This window comes from Rutilus rutilus (genome assembly GCF_951802725.1).
Source record: "Rutilus rutilus genome assembly, chromosome: 9".
Taxonomy (NCBI): Eukaryota; Metazoa; Chordata; class Actinopteri; order Cypriniformes; family Leuciscidae; genus Rutilus; species Rutilus rutilus.
The window spans coordinates 6808247-6826542 of NC_140223.1; the positions used below are offsets into that span (position 1 = coordinate 6808247).

General features: G+C 39.5%; 1 protein-coding gene across 1 annotated transcript in view; it reads left to right on the plus strand.

Annotated features, from left to right (window-relative positions):
- Positions 1 to 18296, plus strand: part of LOC311296612 (alpha-2-macroglobulin-like) — a 30619-nt gene that overhangs the window by 10841 nt on the left and 1482 nt on the right. The window contains exons 17-33 of the mRNA XM_084418456.1: positions 387 to 522; positions 3820 to 4045; positions 4116 to 4242; positions 5058 to 5179; positions 5259 to 5310; positions 5715 to 5798; positions 5885 to 6061; positions 6195 to 6270; positions 6404 to 6560; positions 6703 to 6777; positions 8248 to 8410; positions 16338 to 16531; positions 16615 to 16827; positions 16941 to 17059; positions 17778 to 17859; positions 17946 to 18029; positions 18112 to 18217. Coding sequence (XP_084274582.1) covers positions 387 to 522; positions 3820 to 4045; positions 4116 to 4242; positions 5058 to 5179; positions 5259 to 5310; positions 5715 to 5798; positions 5885 to 6061; positions 6195 to 6270; positions 6404 to 6560; positions 6703 to 6777; positions 8248 to 8410; positions 16338 to 16531; positions 16615 to 16827; positions 16941 to 17059; positions 17778 to 17859; positions 17946 to 18029; positions 18112 to 18217 — 2193 coding nt within the window. The remainder of the gene's footprint in view (positions 1 to 386; positions 523 to 3819; positions 4046 to 4115; positions 4243 to 5057; positions 5180 to 5258; positions 5311 to 5714; positions 5799 to 5884; positions 6062 to 6194; positions 6271 to 6403; positions 6561 to 6702; positions 6778 to 8247; positions 8411 to 16337; positions 16532 to 16614; positions 16828 to 16940; positions 17060 to 17777; positions 17860 to 17945; positions 18030 to 18111; positions 18218 to 18296) is intronic.

Sequence of the window (18296 nt, forward strand, 5' to 3'; positions counted from 1 at the left end):
ATGAAATATATTTTAAAAAATTAAATATGTTCAATTTGTGAAATTGCGAAACTTGCACAATTCCACAATTATAGAGATGTAGTAGGAAAAGACAACTTTTTTTCTAGGGTTATTAGTGAACTTTGAATCAGTGTTAATATTGGTAGGAAAAACTATTCTATAAAACTATATAAATTTTGTAAAATAAAATTAACACATTCACTTTTGCAGCCTTAAAATACTAAACCTAAAATGAAAGCGAAATAAACTGAAACGTTTAAAGTGTGTATTAAAATAATGATCTGCTTTCCATTTTCTATTCACTTATGACTGGATATAGAACTGATCATTTTGACGTACACATACATATCACTTAAAACTGCAAAATATAACTTTTTTTTTCCCAGTGCTTTTTTCCAAAGCCAGACTAGTTGTTTTAGCAGAGGATACATTTGAAACAACTGATTCAACACCTGAATCTTCAGCAGTGACGATTCGAACTGTCTTTCCAGAAACTTGGATCTGGGAACTTGCTGAAGTGGGGTATTTAAAGCATAATCAGTACATTTAACATCATATTTATCTTATTACTTATTCTTATTAATACCTTGCTTGCTTTACATATTCTTAATCCAGTTTTTTTTCATCATCTGTGTGCTGAATGTTGTCATTTATTACAGGAAAAATGGGTAACACTTTATAATAACGTTCAGTTGTAAGTCATTAATAAGTGGTTAGTTAATGATGAACTAATCATTTACAGAACATTCATTAATGATTAGCAAGTGATATACTAACATTTTATGTATGTTTTGTAAAATCCGTTATAAGTCATTTACATGTGATTAGTAAATGATTAACTAATTATTTACGAAACATAACTATGCGTTCATAAATGATTAATAAGTGATATGTTAATTATTGTATGTATTTTTTGTAGATTCAGTTATAAGTAATTTACAATTGATTAGTAAATTATTAACTAGGCATATACAAAACATGAATATGCGTTTCATAAATGTTTAATAAATGTATTTATTTTATTTTTTTGTATATATGTAGCAATTAGAGGGTGCAAAAAGTGTTGTAAATGCCATGAATACACGTACAGATCATTTGTAGGTATATGTAACACATTTACAAGTGATGAATAGTTTACTTGTAAATGTGTTACATATACATTCGTAGATAACATTCGCAGACCTTATGCCTTTTTGATTCTTGAAGTGGTAATCTACAAATAAAGTGTAAGACATTTACAAGTGATGAATAGTTTACACTTTAGATTAGGGGATGCAGAAAGTGTTGTAAATGATTTATTCATGCGTTTACACATGAATAACAGGTGTTGAACACTGTAGTGTGTACTGCAGTGTAAGTGCTGACTGGTGAGGGTATAGACAGCTTCTCTGAAACACATGGAGTCTTTAACCACTGTGCACCTGATGTGAGCAAAACATACAAAAAAAATGTAACATAATTTATTAAACATTTATGAAACGCATAGTCATGCTTAGTAAATGATTAGTTAAACATTAACTAATCACTTGTAAATGACTTAAAACTGAATCTACAAAACATATAATGAACATATCACTAATTAATCATTTATGAATGATATGAATGAATTATTTCTGTTACTTGTGACATTTTCATGGCTAAAGTCTAATTACACTGTATTCAGCACAAACTCTGCTACGATAATATATCAGCAGCATGTATGTAAAAGTTTGTAGTTTTGAGATAATGACATTTATGCGTGGTTTGTGAAAATACAAAAAAAAAATTCTCATTGAAATAAGGCCATGAAACCCATACTGATTATTTCTTCACAAGACTTTTGAAAATTATATCACGTAGCCTAGAATATTTGCTCTAAAACTATGTGAAAATCACCCTGACTGCTCATTCAGATAAGACAATATATTGATTTAAAAATTTTACGACGTGTTTTGTGTGAAAAAGCTTTATGCGGAGGTCATTAATATGTATTGTTTTCACACCTGAGAAAGACAAAGAACCTCCCCTAACGGCCCTATTAGGAGCTAGCAGGCCCTGTCATTCTGGGAAACCTTGCACAATACTGTAAATGAGGAGATTTAAAAAAGAATGGCTTTTAAATTGTTTGGATTTATTTACAACACAACATAGTCCAAAGATACACACAACAAATGCCAAAAAAGCACTTATTGAAAACAATGATCCAAAGACAAAAACCTTTGTGCCATTCCTAAAAACATTGTACATACCTTTCACTTCCAAGCGGTTTGATTTTAACTTTACCATGTTCATGTTCACTGAAGTCCTCAGTGGCATCTGGGCCCTGAAAAAAAAAAAGTGAACATACTGATATCAAGAGAAAGGCCTGCACGATTTTGGGAATAAATTTTAGATTTTTCTGGTTAAAATTGCTTTTTAAAATTCACAGAATACACACACACACACACACACACACACACACACACACACAAATGTTTCCAACAATAATATAATGAACACCAGGTTTGTTGTGCCTTGTAGGCATAAGCTATGCACAGTGCTGGATAAAATAATAATATCAATAACCTATAGTCTTCCAAAAGATTTCAGTAACAACTAAGCTAGAGAAAAAATATATTGATTATCATGTTACTTCAAATGTTTCCATTCGTTATGATGATGTGAAATGAGATAATAGTAAAAACATGAAGCCATTTGCTTTTCAAACGCGATCGCGCTGCAAAATATGATACATTCAAACGTGATCGCGCTGCAAAATATGATACATTCAAACGCAATCGCGCTGCAAAATATGATACATTTAAACGTGATCGCGCTCAAATATAAAACATTATGGTTACCATATACATATCTACGTTTGAGCAGATATCCACAAACACAGTAACAGTAAACACGGGTCTAAATATTATAATATTCACCATATATCTAGCAACAGTTCAACTGCAATGTGAAATTTATGCAACAATAGCAAACTAATATGTAAGAATTTCTTACCTTACACCTTTCTTGTCTTCAAATCGCGTTCTTCTTCTTCTGATGTAAATCCAATGTAAGCTCAGGCGCGTCTAAAAGCAGAGACTTGTAAAGTGTTTTGGTGTTTTGTTTTTGAGGTAGGCCTAATGAGCGCCATCGCGTTCCATGTGGAGATTTGCATGTGAATCTCTTTTGCGCGAGTGGGCGTGGTAAATTGAAAAAATGAGCAAGCGTTTGAGAAGCTGGACATCTTGTTGGTTTTATACAAATTACTTAAACAGAGAATATTTGTTTTCAGTTTGAATCCTATCATTTAAAACTACACACTTAAATGTTTATAAATGTATATGGCTCATAAATGTGTGACAAGTATTCGCTGAGTTTGGTTTCAGTTTATAGACGTGCTCAAGAAAAAAAAGTTCACCGCGACGGAGAGGCAGAACGCACACCCTGTTTATTTTCTTTATTTTACAAAAGATTTTACGAAAGTTTTGATTTGATTGTAAGTGGACACATACAAAAGTAGAAATATCACAGATTCTTTTTTATATTTCTTTTTTCTGTATGACCATAAATTATGGAGTAATTTAAGTTTATAGTGCTACAATGTGGAGAAAATCCAGCAAAACGCGCCCGCGCGTTTGTCGACCTCAGAGGGTTAATAATAAACTAATCACTTGTAAATGACTTGTAACACAATTTACAAAACATACATAAAATGTTAGCATTTATGAATGATTTGTAAATGATTAGTTCATCATTAACTAATCACTTATAAATGACTTACAACTGAACATTATTATAAAGTGTTACCGAAAAAGGACTGAGTCAGAATCAAATATGCCTATTGTTGTAATTCCTCCACAGGGACTCTGGATCAGCTCAGGTTCCTGTCACGGTTCCTGACACCATCACCTCTTGGGAGACGGAGGCCTTCTGCCTGTCCTCTGAAGGTCTGGGTCTGGCTCCTCCTGCTCAGCTGACAGTTTTCCAGCCCTTCTTCCTAGAGCTCTCTCTGCCTTACTCCATCATCCGCGGGGAGATCTTTGAGCTGAAGGCCACTGTCTTCAACTATCTGTCCAAGTGCATCATGGTGAGATTTCAGACGCAGTCTAATCAAATCATATCAAATATGCCACTAATCATGTGTGTATGATTGACAGGTTAAAGTGACTCCAGCTCCTTCCTCAGACTACACTCTCAAAGCCTCCTCTGATGATCAGTATTCATCCTGTCTATGTGCTAATGGAAGAAAAACCTTTAAATGGATCCTCACTCCCTCTGTTCTTGGTGAGTTTTCCAGTCTGAATCAGTAGCCGCCTTTTCATTGCAGATTTGCACAAAACTTTTGGGATGTTTTTGAAATGTTGATAAAAAACTATTGCAAAACGATGGCGTTTCCGTTAACCGATGTTATGCGACTAAAACATTATTTTTCCCTCTCACGAATAAGTCATTCCAAAAATCATTGCAATGGATGTTGGTAGTTTTACACTTTTATCGCAGCCACCGCACTAGTCATTGTTTTTAATCGAAGTTATCCAAGCATTATTGGCAAGGGAAGATGTTAATGTAAATGTTAAACAAGCAATTTCACCGCGTTTACCCTTCAAATTGCACAAATTGAAAATGCGAATTGAAACTACACCCATTGGAAAGACGTCAATTTCACAAAAACTTCCAAGGAAAATAAAATGTTTTTATGCTCGCATGAGGTTTTTTTTTCAGGCTGTTCGAAAAAGGAATATTTTGCAAACTATTTCGCTCCTTAGTATAAGAGGCTTTCCTTGCCATTAATGCTTGGATAACACGCCTACGTCTCCTTCGATTAAAAATAATGGCTAGTGCGGTGGCTGCGATATACGTAAACCTACCAACATCCGTCGCCATAATTTTGGCTTCTCGCAAGATGAAAAAATTATGTTTCCATTGTAGTTTGCGAAATATTCCTTTTTCGAACTGAAAAGCATAAAAATGTTTTGTTTTTTTCTAAAATGGTTTACAAAGGGGAAACTTAATTTGTCATTTTTAATTTGCTCAGTTTGAAGGGTAATGGAAACGCGACTGTTTCTCAGTTGTATATTCACGTATGTCTTGTGTTGTAGGAGTCTTGAATATTACAGTCAGTGCAGAGGCAGAGGCGTCCCAGACTGTGTGTGACAATGAGATTGTGAGCGTCCCGGAGAGAGGACGCATTGACACGGTCACACGAAGTCTGCTCGTACAGGTCAGCACACGTCATCATTTACTCATGATCTTAATGCTGCTTATGTATGATGTGTTGATGTGATTGATTTCTGCTGCAGGCGGAAGGAACTGAAAAGACAGAGACTCACAGCTGGTTACTGTGTCCAAAGGGTTAGTCTGCAGATATTTCATATGTTTTGGTGTACAAGCGCTGATAAAGCTGCAACCCTCTTTGTCTTCTAAACACAAACTTCATGAAAATAAGTACACATTGCATAGAGGACATTTTGAGGACACACCAAATTTGAGGACCAATAGAGGGAGCTAAAATATACTCATATGTATCGGACATTTTAATTGAGAAAGCTGAAATTTGTCAGCCTTTCATGACAACTGTAGTTTAGTTGTTCAGCTGTGCCAATTGTGGCCATTTTCTCCCCTTTTCCAAAGTGCTTGAATCACAATAATTCCTGTTTGTGATTATATTATAGTATTGGGACTTCACAGGTGGTATTAAAATGTCTATAGCGTTACTCTGCTGATCACTGATGTGTTTCTGTCTGTCTGGTTCATAGGTGACAGTCTCTCAGAGGAAGTGGCTCTGACTCTTCCTAAAGATGTGATAGAGGGATCAGCCAGATCCTCTGTTTCAGTCATTGGTAACATTTACAAACATGAGCAGAAATGAGGAGATTGGCTTTAGACTTATAAAATGTAGTGAGTGTCATTTGTGTATGGTTTACAGGCGACATATTGGGTCGTGCACTGAGGAACCTTCACGGATTATTACAGATGCCGTACGGCTGTGGAGAGCAAAACATGGCTGTTCTTTCTCCCAATATTTACATTCTGGAGTATCTGGAGAACACGGAGCAGCTCACCTCGGCCATCCGAGAGAGAGCCACAGGCTTCCTGCAGAGCGGTGAGAGACAAAATCATGTCAAGAAAATACTGAGACGTTTGATACCAAATTATACATCATTCAACACTCCTGAATGTCACATTGGGTCACCCAAACAAACTGTTGAAGTGTTAACCATTATCACACTAAACAGGATACCAGAGACAAATGAACTACAAGCATTTGGATGGATCATACAGCGCATTTGGTTATGGTAAAGGGAATACATGGTAAATATATTTTCACTATTACTTTTGTTTAACAGAAATAATATCAAGGTAATCTACAAAAATAAACCCAATAAACACATTTAAAAATTTGTCTCAGTTCAAATGACTTTAATTATATCTTCTACACCATCAGGTTGACTGCCTTTGTGCTGAGGTCCTTTGGCAAAGCACAGAAATACATATTTATTGATCCAAAAATTATTCAGAGTGCAAAGAATTGGTTAATAAGCAGACGGGATTCAGACGGCTGTTTTATCCAACAGGGAACACTGTTCAACAACAGAATGAAGGTCTGTCATCTTCTATCTATCTCTCTATCTATCATCTTTATTCAGACTTTCTCAAGCCAACATCACAGTTTGTCTAGATGAACTTTCCTTCAGTGGTTTGAGTGTGTTGATTTATTTATCCTTTATTTCTAATAAATTCTAGGGTGGGGTGAATGATGATGTGACCATGACTGCCTACATTACTGCATCATTGCTTGAACTGGAAACTCCAGTCACAGTAAGTTCATCTGTAGGAAACATGGTACACTGTAAAAATTGTAATCAGTTGACTTAAAGGAGCAGTTCACTTTAAAATGAAAATTACCCCATGATTTACACACCTTCAAGGTATCCTAGGTGTATATGACTTTCTTCTTTCAGACAAATACAATCTGAGTTATATTAATAAACATTCTGACGCTTCTGAGCTTTATATTGGCAGTTTGCCAGATTGCAACTATCAGTTCGAAGCTCAAAAAAGTGCATCCATCCATCCTCCACACTGCTCTGGGGGGTTAATAAAGACCTTCTGTGGAGCACTTTTTTGATGAATAGATGAGCTTCTTGAACTTCAAACTGATGGATGCAATGATGTAATCCACTGCCATTATAAAGCTCAGAAGCATCAGGGTGTTATTAATATAACTTTGATTGCATTCGTCATATACACCTAGGATAACTTGAGGGTGAGTAAATCATGGGGTCGTTTTCATTTTAACTTTAACTTTAAAAAAAAATTGAGGAAACCTGTTGCCTCAAAATTAAGCAAGTATTAAACTTATGCTTAATCGAAAACATTTTGTAATGTGGAATTGTAAAGTTCACATAACTCTATAGTAAGTTCATTTACTGTAGATTTAAAAATCATTGGTTTCCCCATTATGGTTGAATCACGGAAGCTACACCAGTTACCTTTGCCAAGAGATCTCAATTTATTATGTATCATGTGTCAGACAGAGAGAAACAGGCATATAAGAATAAGGCTACATGAGAGGTCTTCATTCCAGATTTCTCTGTTCCCCATTTATTTATCTTCTCATCCCATCATGCTAGATGTAAATGGTTTCTCTGGCTACATGTTTCTCTGCCATTAAGTTTCTCTGCCCTCATGCCTCTGTTTCTCTGTTTCTCATGCCTCTGTTTCTCTGTTTCTCATGCCTCTGTTTCTCTGAGGTGGTACAGTAAGGTTGAGTTTATATACATTACAGAGCAGCTTCCTTTTATGGTAACAAACTATGTTGCTTGAGCTTTAAAAATGGAACGTATATGTCATGCGAACACATGGCAAAATTCACTTCCATATTAAGAACTATCTTTGTTGTTTACATCTGCATCAGTTGCAACATGTTACATTGTACACACCCTCTACAGAATATAGCTCATCCACCTGTCTCATGTGACATGATCTTCACATGGTTCCATGCTATCTAAAGTCTCCTCATGCACTCAACACAGGCATGAAACTCTGGCTTGACAACATACATTATGAAATTTATTAATAAAGAAAAATAATACAAATACATAACATTAAACAGTAAATTTTTAGTCTTCATTTACTTCATAATTTAAAGGCAAGGTTTTCTAAAAAAAAAGGTTTCTAAAAAAAAATTAGGTGAACTGAACACCTTTTACAGTGTAAAAACTTGTAGAAAAATGACACTCACAGCGTTTATTCCTATGTGTTTTTTTTTTTCTTTTTTTTTCACAGGATCCTGTCGTCAGTAAAGGTTTGTCATGCTTGAGGTCCGTCATTGAGAATGTCAAAAACACTTACACCACTGCCCTGCTCGCCTACACTTTCAGTCTGGCTAGAGACACGGACACTCGACAGCAGCTTTTCAAGAAACTGGAAGATGTTGCTATTTCAGATGGTAAGAGGTTTGTTTCTGATGACTTGCTGTTGTCTTTTATGACTGTACTATTATTTTTAGTAACACTTTAGAAAACTGTTCCATCATTAATGAGTAACTACACAGGAACAAATGAGTTACACACTATTAACATTCTTGTAACTACATTTAACTAACAAGAAAATCTGATTAACATATTAGTAAGTAATAGGGCTCATTTGAATGTGGTAGTTCTCTATTCGCTAATCAGTAACTACTAATTAGTTCATACCTCCCACTAAGAACTACTGTATACAGGTTCATAATTAACATAATTGCATAATTTATAATATAAGGTAACAGTAATCCACTAGTAATGACTCGAGCGTTACTACATCCTTCTAAAGGAACTACTAATAATTTGAATCAATATTCTAAAGTGAAAAAAGCATGATAACTCTCTAGTAATTATGAAGTAACTGTACGCTTTTAAGATTATTGTACGATTTTGGATTTGGTAACACTTTAGTCATTATTAGTGTGTTCCCATGATCTTCACTTTAGAATACTGATCCAAATTATTAGTAGTTTCTTTAGAAGGATGTAGTAACACTTGAGTCATTACTAAATTACCATAACCATATATTATAAATTATGGATTATTAACATTAATTATGAACCTGTATACACTAGTTCTTTGTAGTCCTCTGTGAGTTATGAAAAAATATTAGTTACTGATTAGCTAATATTGAACTACCACATTCAACTATTTTTTAATAATTAATTAATCAGAGTTTCTTGTTAGTTAAGTATGGGATAATGTACATCCAGCTGCTTGTTCTCTCAGAATAAACCCGACAGGGTGATCAGGAATGAGCCAGAAGGCGTTTATTCTGAGATAACAACCGGCTGAATGTGCATTATGCCGCTTATTACACGACTACTTGTCACATAAGTAAATAATTAGACACAAAATATTGATCTAATTCGAAATATTTAACTAGCTCTTTAAATGCAAAGGTGCCGTGGTGAGAGCTATTGCTAGCGCGACAAGTTCAAACTAGACGGACAATTAAGAGATACGGTATACAGTCATACTACTTATTACACAGCATTTCAGTTGCCATGGAATACCGACGCTGTACTCCGCCATGTGATCGTTACATCGCTAACGACGACCCACGCAGTAAGTGATGTTTATGTTTGGACTTTTCACATGCGCGCGAGGCAGTCATAGGATCGTCTAAATGCAATTCTGTGAAAATTTGTTGCTCAAAACCCTCAAATCGCGGCTAAAACTCGTTTTTTGAGAGGGAATCATTTGTCTCCCCCTTTCGTGCTCCCGAGGCAACTTGAGGATCCGTGACTTGGGGTTCGGATGTAGAGCTTGAGGATGTGGAGTTCGAGCAGACGAGCCCCGCTCTTTCTCTCCCACCCTCCCCTCGGCACGCGCGAGGCATGCCAGACGAATTTTCGCACGATTATTTGCGCCCCAGCCCGGGAGCACGCGACACGGTCTCTTTCGGGCTGGAGGATGTACTTTTTACCGAGGCTTCCGACTCCGAGGATTTCGGGCCTACTCTCGCCGACGAGGTTATCCCGCCGAGCGGCCAGGAAGCGCGGCCTACGCGGGGCTCGTTGACGTACTTTCGCGCGCTACGGAGAAGCTCGCTATTGATTGGCCAGCAAATGTGACTAGTCCAGTGTTTTCTGCAGCCAACAAGCCGGTTCCATTGCCCGCTTGCCTGCACACAAATGCCGTTTTCGTGGCTACCCAGATAAATCCCCAAGAGAGTGTATTTTCTGGTGTCCCAGCCACGGCCGATGGTGTTTTATGTGTTAAAAAAAAAAAAAAAAAAAAACAGTGCCCATTCCTACACACAAGCACAGCCCGTCTACACAGGGCTTGCGCACTTAAAATCGACTCAGATCGATTGCGCATTAAACGTGGTAAATGTGCCCAGTGCCCACAAACACTACGTTCTGCATGTCTCAAGGTTTCTATAAAAACGAAACCAACGTGCATTTGCTTCACTCAAGCGGACAATGTTTTCAGTGTGGTAAATGTGCCCGCTATCCCGCGCCCACATCCACACACAGACATGACAGTACCTACGGGACTCGCCCAGCCCTGCCCCTCTCAGTTGACCGCCGCAGAGGAGTCGAGCGCGGGCAATCTGCCCGCTGTTATCAGCGCGCCCCCTGCCGCAAATGTCATGAGCGCGACGGTTATGTTAAAAAAAATTAAAATAAATACAAAAATAGGCCTCAACGGAGAAAGCTGCCATTTTTAGTGATCTGCATCACGAGATTTCCAGATCCTGGAAGCAGCCTTTCTCTGCACGCCTCACTAATGCGGCAGCTTGAGGAGACTTTAGCCGACCATCTTGCTCTGTCGTCTGCGCCGTCTTGGAAGTCACGCCCCTTCCTCCCCTTTAAAGCATGTAGGACTACTTCCTCTCATTGGGAAATCCTACATGGCGGCTAGGCAGGCAGGCATAAATCGCACAGTTCGGTTCGGCTACACTCTTCAGTTTTGCCGCAATCCCCCCTGTTTCAACGGGGTCTTTCCTACTGTAGTACACAGCACCACTCAGGCTTCTGTACTTCAGCAGGAAATTTCATCACTCCTTCTCAAAGGAGCAATAGAGGAGGTTCCTTCAGGGGAAACCGAGCGGGGCTTTTACAGCTGTTATTTCCTGGTCCCGAAGAAGGGCGGCGGTTTGCGTCCCATACTGGACCTCCGCGGACTGAACTTCGCCCTTACAAAGGGAAATTCAAGATGTTGACGCTGAAAGCTATCATATCTCAGATTCGGCCAGGGGATTGGTTTGTGACAGTAGACCTAGGATGCTTACTTTCACATCCAGGTTGTACAGCGACACAGGCAGTTCCTCAGGTTCGCCTTTGGAGAAAGAGCGTTCCAGTACAGGGTCCTTCCCTTCGGCCTCGCTCTGGCCCCGAGGACATTCACAAAGTGTATGGATGCAGCTCTGGCCCCATTGCGGCTCCAGGGCATCCGTAATTACCTGGACGATTGGCTCTTTTAGCCCAATCCAGGGAGCTAGTGACCCACCACATCGTTCTGAGTCATATCCAGTTTCTCGGTTTGAGGTTGAACTCGGAGAAGAGTGTTCTTGCTCCGGCTCAAAGCACCGTTTTCTTGGGGGTGAACATGGATTCCGTTCTCATGCAGGCCCACTTGGCTCCTGCACGGATTTCCAGTCTGACGACATGCTTGGCCCATTTTTCGCTAGGCCATCATGTGTCTGTGGGCACTTGCCGCAGGATGCTGGGCCTAATGGCCACGGCCTCCTCCATGCTACCGCTGGGCCTGCTCCACATGAGACCCTTCATGTGGTGGATGAAACTCTCAGGGGTTCGGCCCTCCGGGCCAACCCTTCGCCTACTGAAGGTATCGCGCAGTTGCTTTCGAGCCCTGTCAGTTTGGCGGAACCCTCTTTTTCTTCTGAAAGGGGTCAGCATGGGTGCGGTATTTCGTCGCCAGATGATTACGACGGATGCCTCTCTCAGCAGCAGTTTTCGAGGGCAGACCAGCGTGTGGGGTCTGGACTGGCGAGACTCTCTCTTGGCACATAAACTGCCTGGAGTTAAGAGCCGTTTTTCTGGCTCTGCATAATTTTCTCCCTCTTCTGGAGGGACACCATGTAATTGTCAGAACAGACAACATGGCAGTGGTGTCTTATGTGAACCGGCAGGGGGGTTCTCCGTCGCGCACCCTAGACAGGCATGCGCGTCACCTTCTCCTGTGGTCTCAGAGCAGATTCCTATCTCTAAGAGCAGTTCATGTCCCAGTGGTTCTGAACCTCGCAGCAGATTTTCTGTGGAGGCAGAAACTCTGATCAGGAGAATGGATATTGAACCGCCAGACGGTGGCCCTGATCTTGGAGGTTTTCGGAGAAGCGGAAGTGGACCTCTTTGCATCTCAAGAATCGTCCCAATGCCCGTTTTGGTTCTCCCTGAGTCCCCCGGATCCATTAGGGATAGATGCGTTCGCTCACCCTTGGCCAACGCAGAAACTCTATGCCTTCCCGCCCATCAAACTGATCCAGGTGGTCTTGGCCAGAGTGAGAGAGAGCGGAGTCCGCCTCCTCCTGGTAGCTCCGTTCTGGCCGTCTCAGCCATGGTTTTCGGAGCTAATTCCTCTGCTGGAATCTTCCCCCTGGAAGATCCCGGTCAGGGAAGACCTGCTGTCCCAGCTGCAGGGCAGGATATGGCATCCTCACCCAGACATGTGGAAGCTGTATGTTTGGCCGATCAGAGGCCGTTAGCATTAAGTTCTGATCTCCCAACTGACGTTCAGGAGACCATTGCGAGTGCTAGAGCCCCTTCTACAAGTAGGCTATATTCTTCCAAATGGAAGGTTTTTGAGACATGGTGCTTAGCACATGATAGGAGCCCAGTTAACTGCCCTGTTGGTTCAGTACTGGAGTTCCTGCAGGAGAAGTTTGCTTCTGGAGCAGCTGCTACCACTCTCAGAGTTTATGTCGCAGCTATTGCAGCACATAGGGAATCGGACGAGATTCCCCTGGAGAAACTAAGGTTAGTTTAGGCCTTCATGCGTGGGGTTAAGCGCCTGAAACCGGCCCGCTCCCCTAGAGTTCCCTCATGGGACCTTTCTGCTGTCCTAGAGGGTTTGACGAAGGCCCCCTTTGAGCCCTTGGAGTCAGCTCTGGAGTGGATTCTAACACTCAAGGTTTCTCTTTTGTTGGCTTTGTCCTCATTAAAGCGGGTAGGAGACTTACAAGCTCTTTCTTTTAGCGAGTCTTGCTTGGACTTTGCTCCTGGCTTGGTCAAGGTTTCCTTGAGGCCGAGACCAGGGTATGTCCCCAAAGTCCTTTCCACAACTTTCCGCTCGCAGGTGGTTAACCTTAACGCGTTCCACCCTCCTCCATTTTCTTCTGAGGAAGATAGGAAGCTTAACTTGCTCTGCCCAGTTCGTTCTCTTAAGATATATGTAGACCGCTCAGGCGGTTGGAGGAAATCTAACCAGCTTCTGGTTTGCTTCGGTGCTGACCACCGTGGGCTTGCTGCATCAAAGCAGAGGATTTCCCAATGGGTCACAGAAGCTATCTCGTTGGCTTACGAGGTGCGTGGCTTGCCTTCACCTATTAGCATTAGAGCACATTCCACCAGAAGTGTGGCATCTTCTCAAGCTCTTTTTAGAGGAGCACTTTTGGAGGACATTTGTGTTGCGGCAGGCTGGTCCTCTCCGCACACTTTTGTAAGGTTCTATAATTTGGATCTTGACATGACCCCGGGTTCCCAGGTTCTTTCTGTTTGAACTCATCTTGGTCGTTGTCTCATTTATGTACCAGTCATGGAAAGTGCTCTAGCTTGGCGAGTTTGGTAGTCCGTTCCCACTGCACTATCCGCAGTGTTGAGTGAACCTATGAAAGAGAACGTCTCTGGTTACTTACGTAACCTATGTTCTCTGAATAGGGAACGAGATGCTGCGTTAGCTGGCAAGCTCCTCACGCTGCTGACGGTTTTCTTTTCGGCAGAGAAATCTGAGGAGCAGATGGCGCGTGCGAATATGTAATGATGCGACGTAGGAGGGTCGGGGCGGAGCCAGATTGCGCTGGCGCCATCAGCCAATGAATTGGCGTGATTCTATAGGGCTTCAGACAATCGGCACATTCAGAGAATATCCCACTGCGCTATCCGCAGCGTCTCGTTCCCTATTCAGAGAACATAGGTTACGTAAGTAACCAGAGACGTTTTCAGTGGTTGTTGTCGAGCAATAACACACCACTGGATGGTGCTATTGACCAATCAGACTCAAGTATTCCACAGATATAATAAAAGTAGTAACTAGAATGTTAACCCTTCAAAGTCGACTGACGCTCTAGAGCGTCAAAGTGCGCATGCCTGACATATCTATTAATAGCTTCGGAATGGAAAAAGGTATTAACTTACTTTTTTTTCTATGAAAAAGCTGACATTCGTCTGCGTAATAATGAGTAAACTGTGTTGACTTCCGCGAATGATAAGCCTTCCGATCTTCTACAAGCATTTAAAAAAAAAAAAAATTTAAGCCTTCCGTATTTGAGTGCAAATCTATAGCATTTTACCGCAAAACAGAGGACTGGTACTTTACCCTATCAAATGATATATAATAATGCTGTTGGTGTGTGAACCAATCACAGACCCATATAAAACAAACAAGGACATTATCAGGTGTCCTAGGAACGTAAAAAAGGGAGGGGTTTGTAATAAATCTCGCGCGTCTTCTTCTCAGACACAATCTTTTTATATACGGTTTTTGGACACGATACATTTAGATTACTGTGGAGATAGACGTTTTTGTACTGGTTAGATTTTACAGAAAATCAACATGGCCAAACGAAGATTCACAGCCGACTCATGCCGAGCAAGCTACTGCAATGATTTTTTTTGAGAGCGATGAGAGTGATAACGGATCTGATCCAGACCGATATGATTCAGATGAAGAGGATAAAATTCTGGACGGAATCGATCCATTTGAGGAGTAAGTATGAAGGCAATATTGCTGATAATATATTGTCTAATATGTATTGTGTCATTTTTTTTAATTAAAATTATTTTATTGTCAGAAATAACGGTGCAGTAATCAAATAATGTGCGCTATTACTATTAGTAAGTAGATTTAAAAATTCATGGGCCTTTGTCTGCTACATAAACGGTAGTACATTAGCTTATTGCTAAAATGAGATTGCAGATTAGGCCGCATGTAGTACATCTTCATTTTTTGCATAGTAATAAGCTATATTTCGTTTACTTTGCTTGTCTATTTTATTGTAATGCTTTTAGGGAAATTTTATTGTAGCTTTTCAGAAATAATGGTGCAGTAGGCTAAGCCTTATCTAAGGCCTGTAACGTTACTATTTGTCTACATAAAGCTGAAATGGAGAGGGGGTTTGGTTTAGACATTGTATTTACTCATATTTTCTCATTTACATCATTTTTACTAAAGTAGTGTCATTTACATGATAGCCTACTAATATCATACATTACATCATTGCTATGATAATAGAAATACTAATTTTGTAGTTAGAAGTTCTATGACTCTTTACTTGATGTAAAAAATACACACATGATGATGAATAGCTAATCTTTATTTACCACATTGTACTAAAGGCTGTACAACTTTTGATATGTGGGAATGTAAACTAATAAAAAAATCTGTGTGTTTTAGTCTAAATCAGGAAACCCCAGAGCAGCCGAGTAGCCTACATCTTCTGCTGAACCCAGGACCCAGACCGCTCGCCCTTTTCTACACAGCACCGCTTCTGGCCAATTACTTGATTGTAAATGTGTATCTTTCTTCTCTGTTATTATGTTATGTGTTTGTTTTATATGTTTGACAATGCAGTGGCTGTATTCGTGAGCCCAAAACAAATGTCCCATTGGGACAATAAAGTATACCTAACCTAACCAAACCTAATATTCTGTTTTTCCCCAAAAAACGTATGGTGACTACAGTCACAGAAATGTAAATATTTATTTTGTTTCTTTATATTTTTTCACCCAATTTTTTACAGGTGTTCTAAACCCTTTGAGGAATCAATATTTGATGTAAAATCCCTTATTCATTATGGTTTACTATTTTTATATAATAAAAAACAAAAATTTGAACTTCCGTTTTTTGTATTTCTTGGTGATATATCACATCAGAACCCATACAAGTGTCTCAAGAAGTGTATTGTCAATGCATCCACCTTATAGCTGAGGGTCTATAGAATCCAGAAATATGACTCTCTTCACTCTGCTATGAAAATTGACCCTTCCAGAAGCCAAAATATTAACATAGTGCCTGGCGGACTTAAAACCCCTTAGACCTTGAAGGGTTAATAATGTGTTACTAATTTGTTTCTGGGTAATTATTCATTAATGATGGAACAGTTTTCTACCTTTTTTTTGTTTTAATCATGCTCCTTGAGTCACACGTGTGTCTTTTGTCCTTAAGGCTCTTCTCTCCACTGGTCTCAGTCTGGCTCTGCTGATGACTCTGATTCTCTGGCAGTGGAGATCAGCTCATATGTGCTGCTTGCTGTTCTCACTGCAGATTCAGTCACTAGAGCTGATCTGGGCTATGCTAACAGGATTGTTAGTTGGCTTGTCAAACAGCAGAATGCTTATGGAGGATTCTCCTCCACACAGGTTACTCAAACCTCTTCAATCAAACTTATTATTACTGGTGTGAATGAGTAAAAGTGGCATTACTGAACACCTTTATTTCCCAGGACACAGTGGTGGCTCTTCAGGCTCTGTCTTTGTACGCCACCAAAGTGTTCAGCTCTGACGGCTCCAGCACAGTGACGGTACGGTCAGCAGGAGACACTCTCCACTTTAATGTCAATCAGGACAACAAGTTACTGTACCAGGAGAAGCAGCTGCAGATACTTCCAGCCATATACAGCATTGAAGTGAAGGGCTCAGCCTGTGTGTCTGTGCAGGTCTGTAGTGCGTTCAGCTACATTTACACACACTCACTTTCTTTCTTGGCATTTTGGTTATTCTGCTGTGAGATGATTTATGAATGTGTTTTTCTTTGTGTTGACTCTCTCAGATGGCTCAGTTCTACAACATTCCCACTCCTACTGAAGCTAAAACATTGAGCATTGATGCTAAGATTGAGGGAGATTGCAAAACATTGGGACAAAATTTCATTTTGAACTTCACTGTCAAGTAAGAGAATTTGTATTTAAAGTCCCCCTGTAGTCAATAATTGTATCCCTTAAAACTCATCTTTAAATTTTTCATGCCTTAAAACGGCTTGAATGTAACTCTACACCCTTGCCTCATTTAGTATACGTGATTCTATGAATATGTAAATGAGCCCCGCCCCCACTCACTCACTCAGCTCAGAGATCCACTCGTTGACGATCACACGTTGATCTGATTGGTTACAAGGTAGTTTGTGACGTCAGAAATGCCAGCGATTTCAAACCATGTTTTTGAGACTGTCTTTGGTTCACTGCAGTTTTAAGGAGAAAATATTCAGAAATGATGTTGACTTGTGAATTTACACATGGTTTTTCTTAAAGCATATTAAAAACACCATATACACATATTAACAACATTAAAAGCTTGATTTTCACCACAGGAGGACTTTAAGTCAAAAGACTAGAACATGATTATGACTTAAGATTAAATAACAAATAAATGTTTTCTGAATATTTTTTAACATCTTAATAAACACAAAAGCAATATAAACTGAAACGGCGTATCTCAGAAGTTAAAACACTACACACTGACTTGAGATACAACATTTTTATTATTGACACATTATGAGTGATGTGATTAAAACTCTGCATGTGTCTTGGTAATTATACTGGCTTTTGTTCTCTCTTATTTGTACATTTATATGAGGCATTTAAGAACCTTTTCATTTGCTGTTTTCCAGATATGATGGTCTACAGGAAAGCACTAACATGGTCATTGTGGATATTAAACTCTTATCTGGATTCACAGCTGATACATCAATGGTGCGTTTGAGTGATTCATCACAAAATGTGTACACATTTGTAGAGTTTCTCTTTTTTAAAAATTAACCAGCACTTTTTCCCCACAGCTTAAAACTTCTTCTGGGACATACAGAAAACCTGTGGAACGGGTCGATTCTAAAGATGATCGTGTCATTGTATATTTGAAGGAGGTGAGAAAACAGCAGCATTCATATGATTTTATGTCTTTATGTCTTTAATGTCCATGACTGATGAGTTTGTTTCCTCCTGTAGATCACACAAAATATTCCAGTGAATTACCAGATACAAACTAAACAGGTTCTTCAAGTGAAGAATCTCAAGCCAGCTGTGATTAAAGTGTACGATTACTACCAAACAAGTAAGATTTAATATGCCAGTGTTGAATGCTTTGATCAAGTGATGCACATTGTTTATTCAGATTTAATCCATGTACAGGT